The sequence below is a fragment of the Thermobia domestica genome, unplaced genomic scaffold, assembly GCF_964235325.1.
Source record: "Thermobia domestica unplaced genomic scaffold, izTheDome1.hap1.1 HAP1_SCAFFOLD_234, whole genome shotgun sequence".
Lineage (NCBI taxonomy): Eukaryota > Metazoa > Arthropoda > Insecta > Zygentoma > Lepismatidae > Thermobia > Thermobia domestica.
The window spans coordinates 299333-318596 of NW_027655953.1; the positions used below are offsets into that span (position 1 = coordinate 299333).

At 36.1% G+C, this 19264-nt stretch overlaps 1 protein-coding gene across 1 annotated transcript in view; it reads right to left on the minus strand.

The window, feature by feature from the left end:
• Positions 1-12808, minus strand: part of LOC145676591 (uncharacterized) — a 192536-nt gene extending 179728 nt beyond the window's left edge. The window contains exon 1 of the mRNA XM_081747425.1: positions 12734-12808. Coding sequence (XP_081603551.1) covers positions 12734-12783 — 50 coding nt within the window. The 5' untranslated portion in view covers positions 12784-12808. The remainder of the gene's footprint in view (positions 1-12733) is intronic.
• Between the last annotated feature and the right edge of the window lie 6456 nt (positions 12809-19264).

Sequence of the window (19264 nt, forward strand, 5' to 3'; positions counted from 1 at the left end):
TTCGCTCATCAAGTATAGCCATTTATGTGAGTCAATGTTGAAAAAGATTCATAGATGTGAATCCACTCCGGTGCATGGATTCAATAATTTTCATGCCCATACTTTAGGTACATTAGATCTTAGATTAGAAATAGGTGAAAATAGTGACCCATACTTTTCATGTAATGCGAAGTGACTTATTACCTCCTAATGTAGCCGGTATAATAGGTAGAGATTTTCTTCTCAAACATAATTGTGTGATTTCATATGACGGACAAGCTGAATTGAAAATAGATGTAGGCACTCGAGTTAAGGTCCCTGCACGTACAGAAAAACTAATTGAAATTAGGACTGAGAATAATGGACTAGGATTTTTATCAAAACGTACTTTGGCAGACGGTGTATTAATGCCTGACGCTATAGTGAAAGCGTTTCATAACAAATGTGTCACTAGTATTTTGAATTTGACTGAAAATGAAGTAGATGTACAAATTCCTCCAGTGAAACAATGACGAATTGTCCTAATGTTTATGTATTGAACAAGTCTGATAATGTAAACCAAACTAGAGGGTTAAAATCGTGTTTAGAATTACTTAGGAAAAACTTGCGATTAGATCATTTGAATGCTGAAGAAAAAGCTTTAATATTATCGCATTGTGAGGAATACCATGATTTATTTTATTTAGAGGGAGACAAGCTCTCGTATACTGGCGTGATTGAACATAGCATTCCTATTCATCCAGACAAACGAGATACCGTTGTAACTCAGAAACCGTACCGCATTCCTGAAGTACATAACGCAGAAGTACAAAATCAAATCGATAAGATGTTAGATAAAGGTATAATTTCCCCAAGTAAGAGTCCTTGGAATTTTCGGATATTGATAGTGGCGAAAAGGATGGATGCCTCAGGCAAACCTAAGATTCGTATGTTTAGATTTTCGTAGACTAAACCAGATTACAATTGGTGATAGTTTTCCTTTACCGAATATTACTGAGATTTTAGATCAGTTAGGGCAATCTAAGTATTTTTGCTACCTTGGACTTAGCCAGTTCGTTCCAATAAATTAGAATTAGACCTGAAGATCGTAGCAAAAACGGCCTTCTGTACCCCATATGGTCATTATGAGTATAATCGAATGAGTTTTGGTTTATGCGGTGCCCCCGCAACTTTTTAGAGAATGATGAATATTGTTTTATCCGGATTACAAGGATTAAAGTGCTTTTCTTATTTGAACGATTGTTGTATATATAGTAGAAATTTAAAAGAACATATGTCGCGATTGAAACTTGTATTTGATAAGTTTCGAACCTACAACCTCAAACTTCAGCCTGATAAATGTGAATTGCTCAGAAAGGAAATAACGTATTTAGGGCCTCAAATCACATATCAAGGTCTGAAACCAGACCCCCGCTTAATTGAGAAAGTGTTGCATATTCCTCAACCGAAAAATGTCAAACAATTACGTGGATTTTTAGGATTGAGTTCTTACTATCGTAGATTTATCGAAGGTTATAGCAATATAGCCAAACATCTCACCTTTTTACTAAAGAAAGACGTTCCATTTAATTAGGGAACCAAGCAAGAACTAGCTTTTCAAACTTTAAGAAATTGACATCACCCCCTCTCCTTCAATATCCTGACATGAGTCGTCCCTTCATTATTACCTGTGACGCCTCAGAAGTCGCGATTGGAGCCATCTTGTCTCAGGGCCAGATTGGCCAAGACAAACCAATCGCCTATGCCAGTCGTACCCTCAATAGTGCTGAACGAAATTACTCCACAACCATGCGTGAATTACTTGCGATAGTTTGGGCAGCCAAACTATTCCGTTCTTACATATTTGGAAAAGAAACAACATTTGTGACTGATCATAAACCTTTGCTTTGGGTGTTTAGTGAAAAAGACCCTAGTAGAAGACTTTTAAGATGGAGAATTAAATTAGAGGAATACAATTACAAGATTGTTTACAAAGCCGGTGTCCGCAACACTAATGCTGATGCATTCAGTCGTATTGCTTATTTATATCCAGAAGGACAACCTTCTCCCTTTGATGAAGAAACAAAAGATAGGATTCTTAAGGAGTTTCACAACCTTCCTACCGGTGGACACCAAGGTATACATCGAACTATAGCCAAAATTAAAGCATACTCAGAGTTGAATAATATCGATCCGAAATCATGGAAAAGATTAAACACTGACGTTGAAGAGTATATCAAGAAATGTGAGTCGTGTCAGATGAACAAACTCACTCAGCCTAATGTCAAACTTCCGATGGTTATCACAACCACTCCGGACGTAGTTTTTGAGAAATGCGCTTTCGATATAGTAGGGCCGTTCCCTGAGAGTTCTCTCGGGAATAAATACATATTAACCTGTCAAGACGAACTATCCAAATATTTAGTAACCATTGCCTTACAGCAACAAGCCGTAGCTGAAGCCTTTGTTACCAAATTCATTTGTGTTTTCGGTGTACCCCAAACCATTCTAACCGATCGATCAGGGTACAAATTTTATGAGCGATACCTTTAAGAAAATGTGTCGCATGTTACAAATTAAGAAACTACATTCTAGTACATTCCACCCTCAAACCAACTTTGTGGAAAGAGTTCACAGATCTCTTGCTGAGTATCTGAGGCATTGTGTGTCTGAAAACCAACTGGACTGGGACGTCTGGTTGCCATACGCTGCTTTTTCTTACAATACAACTCCGCATTCAGTGACTATACACTACACGAGTTGATGTTTGGCCGGATGGCTAACATCCCTGGTATATTACAGAAACAAACAACCGACATAAATTACGCGTATGATGATTGTCTCAAGACTCTCAAGCAGAAGCTTCAGAACAGTTACGAGTTAGCTAAATCAAAACTCAAACGTTAAGAACAAAGAACAATATGATAAAACCGCCTCTCATAAAGATCAATTGTTTAAAGTAGGAGATCAAGTTTTGCTTAAAGATGAATCTGTCAGAAGAGAACGATCCAAGAAATTAGGATCACAGTGGATCGGTCCATACAAAGTAGTTAAAGTTAGAGGTGTTAATTGTACCATAGAAAGAAAAAGAAAATTTCTTGTAGTTCATGCTAATAGGTTAAAATTATATTATTAGTAGGTAATGATGTTTCCATTTTTGTTCGCAGCCATCATGAGACATCCTCTCTGCTGCCTCAGCCTTGTCTGCTTGTTTGATTATCTTTAAAAAAGCTTTTGGTTATATATTTTGGTTATTCTCGTCAAGAAACTCAATTAAGTGTAATCACACGAAAACTCCACAAGGTTGAGCAAATTCAATATGATTTAAAAAACATGGTGAAATACCAAAGAGGAATATTTAATGGTGTTAATTAACTTCATAAATTTAATTTGGTTGGTTGAAATCTAAAAATTCTCATTTTTGTATTTCAGATGTTAATTATCAAGGACTATTATTTAAGATTAATATTCAAGTTTATTATTTACGATAATTAAATCAGATGTCATTTCAGATGTTAATTATTATCAAATACTCTTTTGAAAACTATTAATAACACTGTGTTGTCTATTAAACGTAGTCAATACTTGTAGTCAGACACTTATGAATTCCCATGTTATACATTAATAAAGATATCCAGATCAATTATTTTTATTAATAATAAAATTCTTGGTTATGTAATTAATTTACCATTGACTGATGGATTAAGGTTTAACATGTATAAATTGATACCATTTTCTATTGCGCTTAAAGATAGCAAGTATTTCTTCATACAACCTCAAAATGCTTATTTGGTTATTGAAGTGTCTAAACAATATTACGGTAAAATTGATGAAAGTACGTTTAATGCTTGTAAAGAATTAACTACTTTTTCAAGTGTGTAAACAAACATTTCCGTTGAAACCTACACATAGTAATGAAGATTGTGAAGTAAAACTAATTGATTTTGTTAAATCGATTCCTGCAGATTGCAATCGACGCATTGTAGAATTACAGAATATTTTGTGGACTTCTTTAGATAATAATGAATGGCTATATGCTTCGCCATTCCCTGAAAAATTAACAATAGTATGTAGTAATGATGTGTCAAAAACTGTTTTGATTCGTAAAACTGGTAAATTGATATTAGACAAAAACTGTAAAGCTTATGGTCCAAATTCTTTGATTACTTCTCAAGAAATTTATGTCACTAACAATACAAGTAAAGATCTGTTTCCACTACTAAATGATAGCATTGATTGTTGTATATTTTCAAACTCAAAGCTTAATATTAAGGATATGGAATTTACTTTGCCTTTAAATCATATTATACACAAGGTTACAGATTTGCAATATGCCAGCCATCGTGTTGAGGATGTTGAAAGGTTAATCAATGAACAAGAATGGCAAATGAAACAGATTAATCATGTATTTTCGTATTCTATTTTGACGTTTACCATTTTAATATTTCTTAGTGTATATTGTAGTTTTAAGTTTAATTGTTGTAGACATAGAGACAAGTGATGTAATTCTGATTGCATTAGAACCATATGTTTCAAACTAACAATCACTGCAGGTGTACAATCAAATAGTCCAGCTCTTAGTGCTACTTATCGAGCTGCTTCTGGTGAAATAACATTTAATGAGGTATCACAAGATGATGATTCACCTAATCTTAATCAGAGTTACTCGGTCTATGAAAACCCGTTAAAATTTATTTTTGATTTAAAAAAAATTCTTTTTGATTGTAGTTAGTACGAAAAATTTTTGCCTTACAGTTAAAATTTTTCTTTCCCTAGAAGGAAGGACTGTAGTGTCCGCAGATTCGCAAATTCTTTTTGCGAATACTTTTTCTTTTTTTTCAAACTGCAACAGAATTCGTATTTCATTTACTTCTTTTAAAATACAAATTCGTGTTGAGTTTTTTTCTCTTAGTCAAAACGAAAGACTTTTTCGTTCTTCCCGTCTGAGCGTCCGAGTTTCCCCTTCTTGACCTCCGAGGTCAACCATCTGATAGATAACAACATTCCCTCTGTAACAGGGAGATGTCTGGCTCAGTGTCTGACATATATGTAGTCTTGTATTAGTTATTATTATTATTATTATTATTATTATTATTATTATTATTATTATTATTATTATTATTATTATTAGTGGTAGAAGACTTTTAACGAAGTCCATATAATCTGTGTGTTTAAAAATCTTTTCATTTTTGCTTCTAAAAAGATTATTTTTCTGTCCTCAAACTGCAGATGTTTATAGATGTTATCTTAGAAGGGTCTACAAATAAATTACAGTTAGAAGATCCTTGGTTCAAACATATATAAAATCTTTGTTCTTTAGTAATTGAAACCATTTATGTTCTATATTTTAAGTGACTCAATGTATGAATATTAAGTGATTCAATGTATGAATATTGTATATCTCGATGTATACTACCCTGCCAGAGTTTGGGGATAACACATCCAAGAACACGGAATACATATACACGCATGCGCACCAACATAATCTTCTCTTCTCATTTAGCGCCGCCCAGGCACCCTATTGTAAACCAATCTTGGTGTTAGGAGCATGACGTGTTCCAATTGCTTTTCTCTCCGCCCCTCGGACAAGCACTTTTCTCAGCTGACTTTGCCCTTAGTGTCGTGTGAACACCAATCAGCTTTCTTTTCAGGCTGCTGGCTACTCTTGGGTTCCTCCCCAGGGAACTTTCGGACTACCACGCATGTCCAACCTCTGACCTCACGGCCCGAGTGCAATGTCTGCACGCGTTACAATCATGCACACGAGACGTAAATTGGTGCCGTGTGCACAGCTGATCGAGGCCCTTAAAAACTCGTGTTTTTGGCTCGATCGTTGGACAACGTCCCTTTCCTGAGGCTCCTCAGAGTCGTGCTATCTAGACGGAGTCCGCAATGTCTTAGGCACGATTCAGCCCAGGATTTCCGAGTAAGTTCCTAGCTGTCCTAGCCGTCATTCTGCCTCTCACTCTCGGCTCCTCCGGAGGCCTCTCTACACTCTTGGTTCCATCCATACCTTATCCTAGTGGCTAGCTTGGCACTCTGTTTCTGAAAGCTCGACGACAGCCAGGGGTCTGCCCATAATTGCTGGTCGGCTTAGGAAACTGACGGTCAAAGTTACCTCCTTCGAACTTGGCAATCTACTTCTGAAAGCTAGCTCCAGCCGGGACCTGTGCGCCCAGAAACTGCTGGCGAGCTTAGGAAGTTGACGGTCGAAGTTCTGTCACTCCCCTATTTGATGTGTGTTTTGACAGACTCTAGGTTCATTGCCTAGCTGGGCTAAAAATACGAAAAATCAAATAGTTACACCTTTGCACCTAACCTTCCACTAGGACTGACTCGTGCCCTCCCAGTCTAGTGAAGTTTTATTTTATTTTGTGCTTCTCTGTGCAGTGATTATCGATTGGAACCCGTTACGTAAGTCAAACTATTTACCACACATATAACCACACTTAGCGCCCCAAGCTCGTGGACTTGTAATAACCTTAGGAACAATAAACTGCAGGCTTACTGCAAGGAACTTTATTTCTGAGTTTTGCTTTAAGTGATATCCCCAGGGGTTGGTAACTATAAAGTTTTCGTCGAGATAACGATTCCACCGTTGTCTAGTTAGAAGTTAAGTCTTGGCCGAGGCCATAGCTACCTTCTAAAAGCTAAGATCTTCAGATTGGTTGTTAGCTGAGTTCCTGTTCCAGTATAGCTTTGCCGCTCGTGTTATAATTGGTGATTTTGCAGAAACTTTGTTGACCAATTAGGAGTATTTTGGTTAATTACTAAACTCTCTTGTGTGGTTGCCGGTCTACGCAAACGCATACCGCCGGCCCGCGACACATGGATGCAACGCCCTCGAAAAATTACAATTCTCGCCTTCCAAAAGTAATAGATGAAACAGGAATTGTTTTGATTATACCATGATAACTTGCTATGTAGACTAACTTTTATTCAATTTCGGGATTTTTTCCCATTCTTAACAGTATCATTATGGTACAATTAAAGGTTGTACCCTAAAACCTGCCTGTAGATTTCTAGGCAATACAGAGACAAAAAAAGAAAAACTCCAATAAGAATGTACAACCTTTCTAAATCAGATAGCCCCAAATCTTGTTTCCAAGCAACACTTGTGGTATATACATACAGTAGCTCACTTCTGATGAGGGCTGTTTAATCCCGGCAAGTGCAAGTTATATTTTGTGGTAAACAAACCTCGTGGGGATGGTCTCTCTTGGTAATATTGTTAATGTCATCGATTCTTGTATTATCACTAATTTCTTTCATTCATCAATGTCTCCCATAGCCTTTAAGCGTAATTAAGAGATAGTACATAGTCTTAGATAAAAATATTCGATGGGAGGGGATATGTAATAACTATGATAATAATAATATCATCCTGTTGTGTTTCGTAGAGTTCATGTTCACTTCTCTTCCTGACACTCCCTCTCTCTACATAAATATGAAGAATACGTGGGACGAACGATGAAAGTTATAGTTTTACATTCCTGAGATACCAGTTTTTTTTTAACTGTTTTACATGGGAAAATTTATTTTCATCGTTCTTCCCGCGCACTCTTGACATGTTTCCTCCTCTTCTTGATATTCAGGTTCCAAATACTAAATCCCGATATTCCCTCTCCACATTATTTAACTAAAATAAGTAAACTTGGTTTTCCTTCTTTATTTACAAATAATAAAATATTTGGAATTTTATCTTATCTCCCCCTTTCAAAGTTCTTGAGGTACACTATGCAATACAATACACCACTCTGTAAAACTTTGGAAATGTATAAAATACAGTCGGGGATGTCATTCAGGTCTCCTGTCCAATGCAGTTATGGTGTGGTGCTTGAAGTACTCGTCTCTACATTTCCTTCACGGTTCGGTTAAAATATCCCTTTATCTCGTTTCCCTGGATATACACACTGTAGCCTGTTAAAAATTTTCTAAACATTTGGAATCGATGTAATTAATGCCTATAAATTAAGTCCTCCACACATGAAGATTGTCACTTTTCCAAAATTTAAGTCTGAAATCCACCTTATTTAAGTAGTACATGAAAGTTCAATGCAATGGGTTAAACCCCCACCAACCCTCTTAGATACGCCCCTGATATACTGTTACTAAAGGAATTTCAATCGAGAAGCAAGGAAGAATTTCAGACAACAGACATATACGGAAGGGCTTTGCAAAACATGTTGACATATATACAATGTACAGTAATTATTTTCTTTTCAGAAATTTCTTTACTCACTCTATAATGTTCAGATAGATACTGATGCACAGAAAATTTCAAAAGAATGAAGAACATGTGCCTATGCTTTCTGAAATCCCTCCAACATAGAGTTTCCGAAAGTGAATGTCTGAGTTTCTTGAACATGAGTGCATATCACTATTTCTGAATAATACAAATACATAATGAATGTAGCGACACTGAGGAAACTATGCTGGTGGTAAAGTCCCGGAGAATTGAATTTTGCAAGAGCCTACTTTTCCTCCTTCAGAATTCCTAGTTATGAATATTGATTCTTCCTTTTCCTTTCAACTAGTTAACTAGGCATAATCAAAATACGAGGGCGAGTCAAAAATTATCTACACTTTTCATTCTACAGTTTATTTACATGAAGCTAGGATTATACTATGCACATCATTTTTCTACGTAATCTCCCTCCTTATCAATGCACTTGGTCCAACGGTCAACGAGCTTACGTGTTTCTTCCAAATAAAAGGTTTTTGGTTGATCGTGAATCCACTTTTGCACCGCATTTTGTACGTCTAAATCTGAGGCAAATCGGCGTCGTGGATGATTTGATGGGCAGAGACATGACTGCTGTTCAAAGCAGCTGCTGCCTCATCGATAGTGATTCGCCAGAACCATCTCTCGAGCTTGCTGAATGTTGTCATCTGTAGTGGAGGTTAATGGCCGTCCGGCTCGCTCTTCATGCGTTGCACTTGTTCGACCACTTTTAAACTTCTCGATAGTGCACTTCTCCCATATTGCGATGATAGTCTGCGATGAATGTCTGACCCTTTGACACCCTTCAACCAGAGGAATTGGATCACTGCTCGTTGTTCCTCTTTGGTTCAAACTTCTAAATGGAGCAGCCATGATATATCTGCAACAGAAGGAAGAAAAATGGAGGAATTAAGATCACACTTTCACAGCATTACCACAATAGTATAACAATATAATATGCGAGAACAGAAGACAAAGTGCGCAATGTAAGAAAAGTTATGACAAAAGTGTAGATAATTTTTGACTCTTCCTCGTATATTGTACTTATTAATAATAATAAAAAAATCCTTTGCTGAAAAATAAATGAATGTGTGCACTAAAACAGTTCTGAGTGGGTTGTATCCGTGTATTGTTTCAGTCTAGAAGTAGTTATTTGAAATGAGTTTAATTATTTCGAAAAATGATACTAAATTCCTTTGTTATTGTTAACCTGCAGATTTTGGTTTATCTACCGTAGATTGGACGGTAGTGACATGCGAGCACGAAGCGCAAGTATGAACCTTACTGAAGTTACAAGAAAGAATGCTAGTTACAATTAATAAATCTAAATTGAAATATAATACACATAATACTTAACGTACATAAAAATGATGCATATTATTTATTATTTCAATGTTCAGATATGCTGCGTGGCTAATTTAATACTGCATTGTAGAATTGAATCAGCCATTGTTAAAAGGGATTATGTGTCTTTTGGGCCTAATTGAATTATGAATAGATCCGTAATGTACTGTAATTAGTAAACCTGTATGTCAATGGGAAAACTATGTTGTTATTGCACTGAAAACCCCGTTTTTAAACACTGAAACAACTACGTTTTTAGTTTACCATATTTTTAACACAATTTTATCTGACACTCTGCAACGCTGTCTATCGGAGATATTTCATAATAGTCTGCAGCGAAATATCACCCATTCCATTTCTGATATTTGCTAAGAATGCAGCAGATGTCCCTTCTGTTTTGGTTGATGATCATCAGATTAAGAAAAAAGATAACCACTGTAGGGAATGACTCTGGTTTAGAGACTTGAGGAAATAGACACTTGGGCAAATGACCCTATAGCTCACTCCCATAGAGATGCAGTGCTCTTTGCTTTTTATCCGCAGTTTCAAAATCTAAGATAATCCCTGGACGCCCTACTTTATTCTTGCTTCGTATTTAGACTTCCACAAAATGAATTTGTTTTTCTATCAATATTTTCGGCACTATAATATTTTGATATTTCATTATGTCGATCAAGTTTCGAAATTCTGTCGATATTGATTTTCGATATCCAAATCTAAATATCGGACAGTCCTAATATCAGCAGCTGTATTCTCTATAATCAGGTTCAATAATTAAATAAATAAAGGAAACGAAAACATCCTGTATGTTCTTTTTTCATGTATATGCGTTTTTATGTGTTCTGTTCGTTTCTTGTGTTTTATGTGTGTTCGAAAATAATGTTATATAATAAAAAAGAAAGAAAAAAACACATAAAGAAATGTATAATTTGAAAGGAATTAGGTACAGAGCATAAATCAGCCCCTGCCTCGCCTTTTGAGATTAGGAAAAGGGAGAAGAGATCCAGTCCAAGAGAGAGAAAAGTATAAAATAGAAAAGGAAAACAGAGCAATTGGAACACTATCATCAATACAGTTTCTCATTCTTAAAAACCACGAGTCAAATATTTTTAAAAGTTCCTTTTCTGGAATGTCAGAAATAACATTATTATACGCTGCATACTCTCTTCACTTGTTTCAAGGCGACGCCCTAGAAGCTTTTTCTTGAGTTTTGGAAAGAAGGCAAAGTTATATAGACGTAAATCTGGAGAATACGCTAGGTGCAATAGAATACAGACTTAACTTTCCTGTAGAAATTTCGAAGTTTTCACTGCTGCGTGTGACTGTGCACTGTCGTGATGAAGAACAAAGTAAGACAGTGGAGATTTTCGGTGGGCAAATCACCAAGCTTCGAAGATACTCGCACGGAAGCAAGTAACGTACCGCTCTGCTGTCACTCTATGTCAATAATCTAACTGCATAGTTGCTGCACGACCAGCCTCAGAGAAAAAAAAGATGCCAGCATAACTTTACCTACGTTCTGTCCTCGTTTAACTTGGAGTTTCACTGTCAACTACTGTTTTGTTTCGAGTTCATAGTTGTAAATCCATGCTTCGTCAGTTGTGACGATACTATAACATCTTTACTTTGTTCCTGCGCAGCGGCACCACTCCACGTGGTCATCTTTTTGCTGACCCAGTGACTGCAACGCTTGGAAAGGCCGACATAATCTTTTATTGAGGATTGGGCTGCAGATGATCCAATCTTTAAGGTAGAGTGAATTTCCTCGTATGTTATATGGTGATCCTCTTTCACTAGATTTCTTACTGCTGCGGCATTTTCATCCGTAACTGCAGTGCTAGGGCGCCTAGAGCGCGGCTCATTTGTCAGGCTTTATCGGTGTTGTTGTGTAAGTTTCATACAGATATGCTTTAAATTTCAGTCCGCTTCATCATAATGATCAGCTCCCACATTGCTTAACACTTTCGTGTTAAAATTGGACTATTTGGCTGAAAAATGCTCTAACGCCAACACATTGTCCAGACCATACATGACACCTACAGATTTTTATTTTTTTACTCCTCTGTAAAGGTTCATAGTCGGTCAATGACTCAATTAGATCAAAATATTCTAATCGGTAATCTGCAGACGATTAGCTAACAGCACGCGAAACTAGCGCACTTCATGTTTCTTAAGTTTTCTTCATTTCAACACATCAGAAAATAGAAGGGTATTTTATAATAGCTTCTCCAATTTATTTCCATCAGTAACGTAGATTAAAATATTACGTTTGCTACGCATCACGCCATGTCAATTTTTGGCTTTCATTCAGTGCTTCTCCACCTGGAAGTATAGATGTAATAATTTCTTACTATATGACTACTGTACTCGAGCGTGAAGACGACCGAAATAAAAACTGCCAACTTTACGATTACTTAGAATTATTTAATAAATCGAAGAAAATATGCCGTGATGAGATACACGAAAAGAATACATAGGCTACATACTTCTGAATCCACGACGATGTTTTTTCCACAACTTCGTGTCCAAAAACAAGGAGTCGCTTACTTGCGCTACATACACAGTATAGATTTCCTTCACTAAAGACAATCACTGGCCTTTACTCAGTTCCTCGCTTACTGCCTTAGCCTTGAACGTTTGCAGATTCAGTGGAGTCTTCCAGTGAGGTATTTTAAGGGAGGTCTCTGTTTGATTTGATTTTTCTGTACGTACACTAAATTCTTAAAACTTACCCAGTATGTGCTACAGATATATATTTTTGTAATCCTTTGTTAAAACATAGAAGGTTGTCTTGGATTCAGAAATATACGACATAGCTCTATATTGAAAATGTCCACTGTTTCGTGAATCTGTAATGTTAAAACCAAAATTTTGTTTCTTCCACCGAAAACCGAAACCACTTACCGAACCATATATCACACACAACAGATATCTTCGCATCATTTAATTATACTTGATTTATCCTGGATTCGGATAACGTACTTAACGTTTATTTATTTATTTATCTACGGTCTACATTGTCGGGAAATTTATAGATTCTAATTTTCGATCTGATCTCAGAAAGAAACAATTACTTTTAAAAGCGACAAATAATGGAGAATATTGTGCTTCTAATATATTCAGACTCCAAAAAATGGTTTGAATAATAATAAAAAAATGTTGAAAGTTGGACTATTCTACGATTTCAAAAATAAACATACTACATACTCACATTCTTGCTGCTTCCAATAATATTTGAGTCCATCTCTCCTGGTCATATCGCGTTGAAGCACCCAAAAGAACACTGCCCTAGCAAACAAAAAAAAAAATTCAAATAAAAAGTCAATCAAGTTGACATATGCTAGAAATGAATGTTTTATTTATTAAGCAATTAACAAATCTTTATTCTGTAGAGTTTTAAAGTACAATCTGACAAGTAAACCTTACGTTTGGGTGAATCGAGTTGCTGACTGAGACACATATGAGAAAGTAGTACGAAATGTGGTCAGTATTTCAGTGAAGTTGTAGGTGCGAAGCTCCAGGGGTTTAGGAGATACAGCTACCAGAACATCACATGGAAGTACAGAATAGTCTTCATACAGTTGGAAGTAATAGCTCTGTAAGACCTCTTGTAACGACAAAAGGTGAATAACAAATATATGGGTACATATTAGGACTAGGGAGAAGTCATGTAGTAAGGGTATACCTGACGGCGGCCATCTTGAAATCCGCCATTTTGAATTAAGGTTAAGTTTTTAAATAGAAATAGGGTCACGTGATACATGATTTAAGACGCAAATTTAATCAGAAGAACAATGGTGACGTTAATTTTGATTTACGCGCAATTGGTAAAAAGTTACAGGGAAATTAAATATTGTTGCAGCATATGTATTAGTCCTTTACCCTATCTTGTAAATTTTGTATTAATGATAATAATTAAACAAAAAGCAGGTGGATAAATATTAGGTCTATGGTAAGAGTTGCCTTGATGGTGGCCATGTTCAAATCCGCCATTTTGAATTAGACAAAAGTTTTAAACAAAACGCATAACAGTGACACCTTATTAGTAGCAAATTTTACCATAAATCCAACGGTTTAACCATTTTTGCTTTATCATTAACCAGCACAAAATTAAATGGGAATAGATAATGCAATGGATGACTTCGGGCTAGAAGTTAATCAGAAATACAATGGTGGCGTTACAATTAGTTTTCTGATGCTGTACTTGCACGCCATTTCGTTGTTTTTCTTGTATCCTGTTCACATCTATTTCTCGCTCACTATTTAAAACTTTTGTCTGATTCAAAATGGCGGATTTGAACAGGGCCGCCATCAAGGCAACTCTTACCATAGACCTAATATTTACCACCCTGATTTTTATTTAATTATTATCATTAACACAAAATTTACAAGGTGGGGTAAAGGACTAATACATATGCTGCAACAATATTTAATTTCCCTGTAACTTTTTACCAATTGCGCGTAAATCAAAATTAACGTCACCATTGTTCTTCTGATTAAATTTGCGCCTTAAATCATGTATCACATGACCCTATTCCTATTTTAAAAACTTAACCTTAATTCAAAATGGCGGATTTCAAGATGGCCGCCGTCAGGTATACCCTTAATATATGACTTCCTCCTAGTCCTAATATGTACCCATATATTTGTTATTCACCTTTTGTCGTTACAAGAGGTCTTTCAGAGCTATTACTTCCAACTGTATGAAGACTATTCTGTACTTCCATGTGATGTTCTGGTAGCTGTATCTCCTAAACCCCTGGAGCTTCGCACCTACAACTTCACTGAAATACTGACCACATTTCGTACTACTTTCTCATATGTGTCTCAGTCAGCAACTCGATTCACCCAAACGTAAGGTTTACTTGTGAGTTATATACTCCTAGTTTTCAAATTACCTATAGCAATACTTCTCAAAATTATAAAAAGCAAATCCATCAATAATTATAATTCACATAGGTGTTATTCTGTTATATCGTAAACATATTCAGACAAATGAGAATATGAGGTGAAATTTAAGAGGAATGTGGCAATTCTCTCGTACAGAAGAAGACATCACGCGAAGTCTATCGCCAATTATGATAGCTGAACTTAAGATGGAACATAGAAAAAGAAAAACAATATTGTAATTGATGAACGCTATTAAAGATGGATTATGTCAAATGAACAATTGACAGAAGACTGCAATGTACGGAAGCTTCTGAATTTGCAGCAAGTTAGCTGTCAATAATGATAAAATATTTACGATGATGGCGAAATGAAAGTACGTTTGTAGTAGGTCTACTAATCCGCTTTATCGATCCCATCGATTTCGGGGATGCGCTACTGCATCAGTTCTTTCATAATAATTCATTAATCATCGGTTCCTTTTAACGTACAGGGTATAACTGGACAGGTCTGTGGCTAAGAGGATTTTAAGACAAACTGAATTAAAATTATCCCAAATATTGTATATTCACAAAAATACATGTCATAACAAAATATGCATATAAAAATACATATTCGTAAAAATACATGGGATCCACAGAGCTTTGGGGACCCCGAGCCCCTCAGGATCGGCGCCCTTGAACGTGGCTAAACATAAGGAAGCTTATGCAGAGTCGTTCTGACTCGTGATTAGTGCCACAGTAGAGAGTTCGACTAACATATGTTTCCTGCAGTAGTCAATCCTTTAGTATGACGCTAATAATACGCCAAAACGACTCTGCATAAGGCCGTATGTGACAAGAATTTAATTTCAAAAACGGGACACAAATGATTTTGTGGGGGGAAAAGAGTGCAAAATTCCCAGAATGCATTTTGGGAGGCCGATCAGTGTTGTTACCAAAATACATGTAGCTCTACACGCAGTCACATTAACGAAAGATTGTATAATTTTCTCGGATCATTTATTGTATATTTTGAATAATAATTACAGGACACGGACACATTATTGATATTTGCTCAACAATGGGACATTTAGACGTCCCGTTTGAGAATTAGAAAAAAAAAAAACGAGAGAACAGTTGGAAAGAGGGACTGTCCCATGTAAAACGGGATGTCTGGTCACCTAACATACTAAATCATGTCCAGTAACCATGGGCGCCTGAAGAAAATTTTCTAGGCGGGGCTCATCTCTCTGGTTACTGTATTACGTTTGGTATTTTTTTTATTTGTATTAATAAAATCTTAAGAAGTTTAATACATTTTCATGAGCCAGGGAGCCCATGCTACTAACTGACGAGAAGTGGTTTCAAGCTGATTTTCTTTTACTAAACGATAACATTTGCAGACAAGGTTGTCCAAAAGAAAATACGTGTCGTATTGTTCTCGAAACTGACTGAAAAATGAACTTTTTTTAAAAAAATATTTTTTCAAGAACAGCCAGTTGACCTTGGAGCTAACAAAATAATATTAATAAAAAAATGTTTCTATAACGATTACCCATTATTGAGCAAATTGTCTCACATGGACATGATAGGTTATAATCTACCAATATGAAGAAGTGCGTGTGTGATCGCGTGGTTAGGATGACACTTGACACGATAAAAAGTAAACAACACAATGTTGCTGTATAATTGTCCATTACAAACTATTGGAAGAAAAAAAGAAATGAACAATTCCTAATTATTTTCCTCGAACTCAATCAAGGTTAGGACCCACTAACGTAGATTATTTTTATGATCTGTAGGCTTACATTACAACTACAAAATCTTCTTACAATCTTATGAACTGTTGTTTAGATTATAGTTTAGCAGGCTCCTATAACGATTTACATTCCAAATACAAAAATACAGCTTTTTTTTTTTGTGTGTGTGTGTGTGTGTGTAAAATACACACGAACGACTTTCCACCCTTTCTGAGCCTCACAAACGAACCTCCTACGACATTGGCTTGAACAAGATCAATAACAAACATGGTTTCACGCCAATGTTGCCAGCTATGAAGCGAGATTCGGGCTAAAAATGACCAATCTTCTGCAATTATGGTTAAATTTATATACCTGTGGGTATGTCTTCTAAAATTTATGGCTCAATTTGTAGCTAACAAAATTTAACAAGAAATTAGATTTTAAAAAATACGCTCTGATTATGTCATTGATCAGAGATGTTTAGTTAAAGTATTTTGTTCCAACTCTTGTGGTAATTTAATGCTGACTGATTGGTTCACTTGTGTTTTCATTCTTTATCAGCAACGAGCGCTATAGGACGAAAACTGCAATTTAAAATGGGTGCTGGAGAATCGAACCTAAGACCTCGTATACCACTATAGACCAGCGATGAGGGTTTGTGGATATGTTCGCTATATGTAGCAGTACTGATCTAGTAAAACACCAAAAATACAGAGTGCAAGCCGAAAATACACTAGCACATCATCTGTCAATTAATTATGCGTTGAAATTACAGTAGCTATGGGAAGGTAGAATAGGCCTATCAAAGATCACGATTTGCTGCTATCCGATTAACATGATTTTTTCCTTTTTACTTGGTAAAGCATTTATTCAATCAGTGCTACAAATAATAATAATAATAATAATAATAATAATAATAATAATAATAATAATAATAATAATAATAATAATAATAATAATAATAATAATAATAAACATTTTTACTAACACGTGAAATGACACCATATAGTCATAAATGACTGAGTTGGCAACACTATAGTAATCTTCACTGAAGAAAGGAAGCAGAAGTGAGAGAGAAAGATAGCAGCAGCCTGTATGACCTACATCAGTCTAGAGTCGAGCTGGGTGAGCGTAGTTGCCAAGTTGTTTTAGAAAATTCTAGAGACAAATGTAGCGATGAGACAAAATGAAGGTTTTAAAACAAAGTACTAATCAATAAGGGGTACTTTTTTTTACATTAACACTTTTAATTCAATATGCATTACACAGACGCATTTATAAATAGGCTATAATAAGTACATAAACTAAAAGGAACCACAAATTCAGTCTATTGAAATTCAGTTATATTTTCTCTCCCATTCAATAAAATTACGACTCAGACAGTAGCAACACGAGAATTATCAGTTCTGGCATCGACACAGATTTGCTTGTGGTAAACGGAAAATTAAGATGGGATCTCCAGCAACCAGATAACTGATCTTGTCTTTATTAATCTCATGAAACTCATTACAGTCAGTACATCACTGCAGGTAAAATAGCAATTTTATTTCAGTCCCAGCTAGAATTAGCAGATGTCCGAACAAACGAGTTTGAGAAACATATGCTTTTAAGAAATTGTACACTAATATATATATTAAAATGAAAGAAAGAAACAGCCAGGGGCGGCTTTAGGATTTTAATTTTGGGTAGGCCCGCTCCCTCGCTTATACACATTTGATTGTTTAATAACATAGGAAATTACTTTGCGCAGTAGTGGTTGATGTTATTCGTTAAATAATTATCCATCATTAATATAAATAGTGGAAAATATATTTACTCTTTTTGTATCTTTTAGCGTTTATATATTTTTCAAATTTTTGGGGTAGACCCGTGCCTACCCGGCCTCCCTGCTAAAGTCGCCACTGCCACATGGATGGATAAACTTGGCACCCCTGGCAAAATCTGAAATGACGTTGCGCGCGAGTGTGTATATTTATCGATTATTAGCTGAAAGGCCCATTCTTCGTAAGGAGAGAATAGGTTTCTGGAAAATACCTGAATTCCCTTCCCTCTTAGGGAATGCATTTCAATGAAGTGTAATAAAAAAAATCCGTAATATACTTTAATTTTGGCATAAATTTTGAAATTCCCTAACCGCCACCCCCTAGAATATACCTGTTAATTAAAGTGAGATGACAAAATCCCGGCTTGAGATGGATAGTATGTTCAAAAGTAATTTCAAACGGGTCAGAAATTTTCCCAATTCTTTCTCAATCTCCATGCCCATAGGAGCTGAACTTATATGGTATCAGAAGTGTCGCTACTTATCACAGCGATGGAGTCTACACTAATATCGGTCGTTTACGATTATCTTCACATATCACCCTCTTCCCAGTTGGATTTAAACGGCATCAGAAATGTCACTATTCACTTCAGTAACGCAGAAGACTATGGATTCGACACTAATTCTTTTTCGACTATTTTTATATGACATCCCTTCCCACCCCTAAGGCAATAGGGATATCTTACCCTCACAGTATGGCATTGGAAGTGTCACTATTCATCTGAGCCACCCCAAAAATTATGGATTCTACACTAATATTTCTTGTTCATATTTACATGTCATCCCTTTCCCATCCCCTACGGATATTCACCACACTACAGGCTGAACCTGGACTTCAACAGCATCGAGTGTGTCACTATTCATCGTAGTCATCCCGAAAACTAACTGTGCGACACCAATATCGGTATTTTTATTTTTTTTTTTTATTTTTACATGTCACCTGTTCCTATCCCCTTAGGAAATTTAACACATTATCATGAGCCGGAGGAAGGGATGCCCCCTTCGGACTTCCATGGTAAGAGATTATTTTTATTGTAACAATTCATTGGAATTTTGAAAAATGAAATGAGATCTGTGATTTACGTCCCATGGTTATGCCGGTTAGGCTAAAGGAGACGGTGATTATGAGCAATGAGTGAAATGAAGAAGGTGAGAGGAAACGGGAGAACCCTGAGAAAACCCATGAGCACGGTGTTTGTCCACCACAAAGTCCACACGGCGCGAGCTGGAATCGAACCAGGGACCCCAAGCACCAGAGGTGAACGCTCTACCACTGAGCCACCGCGCCCCTGGAGTTTTGAAGTAT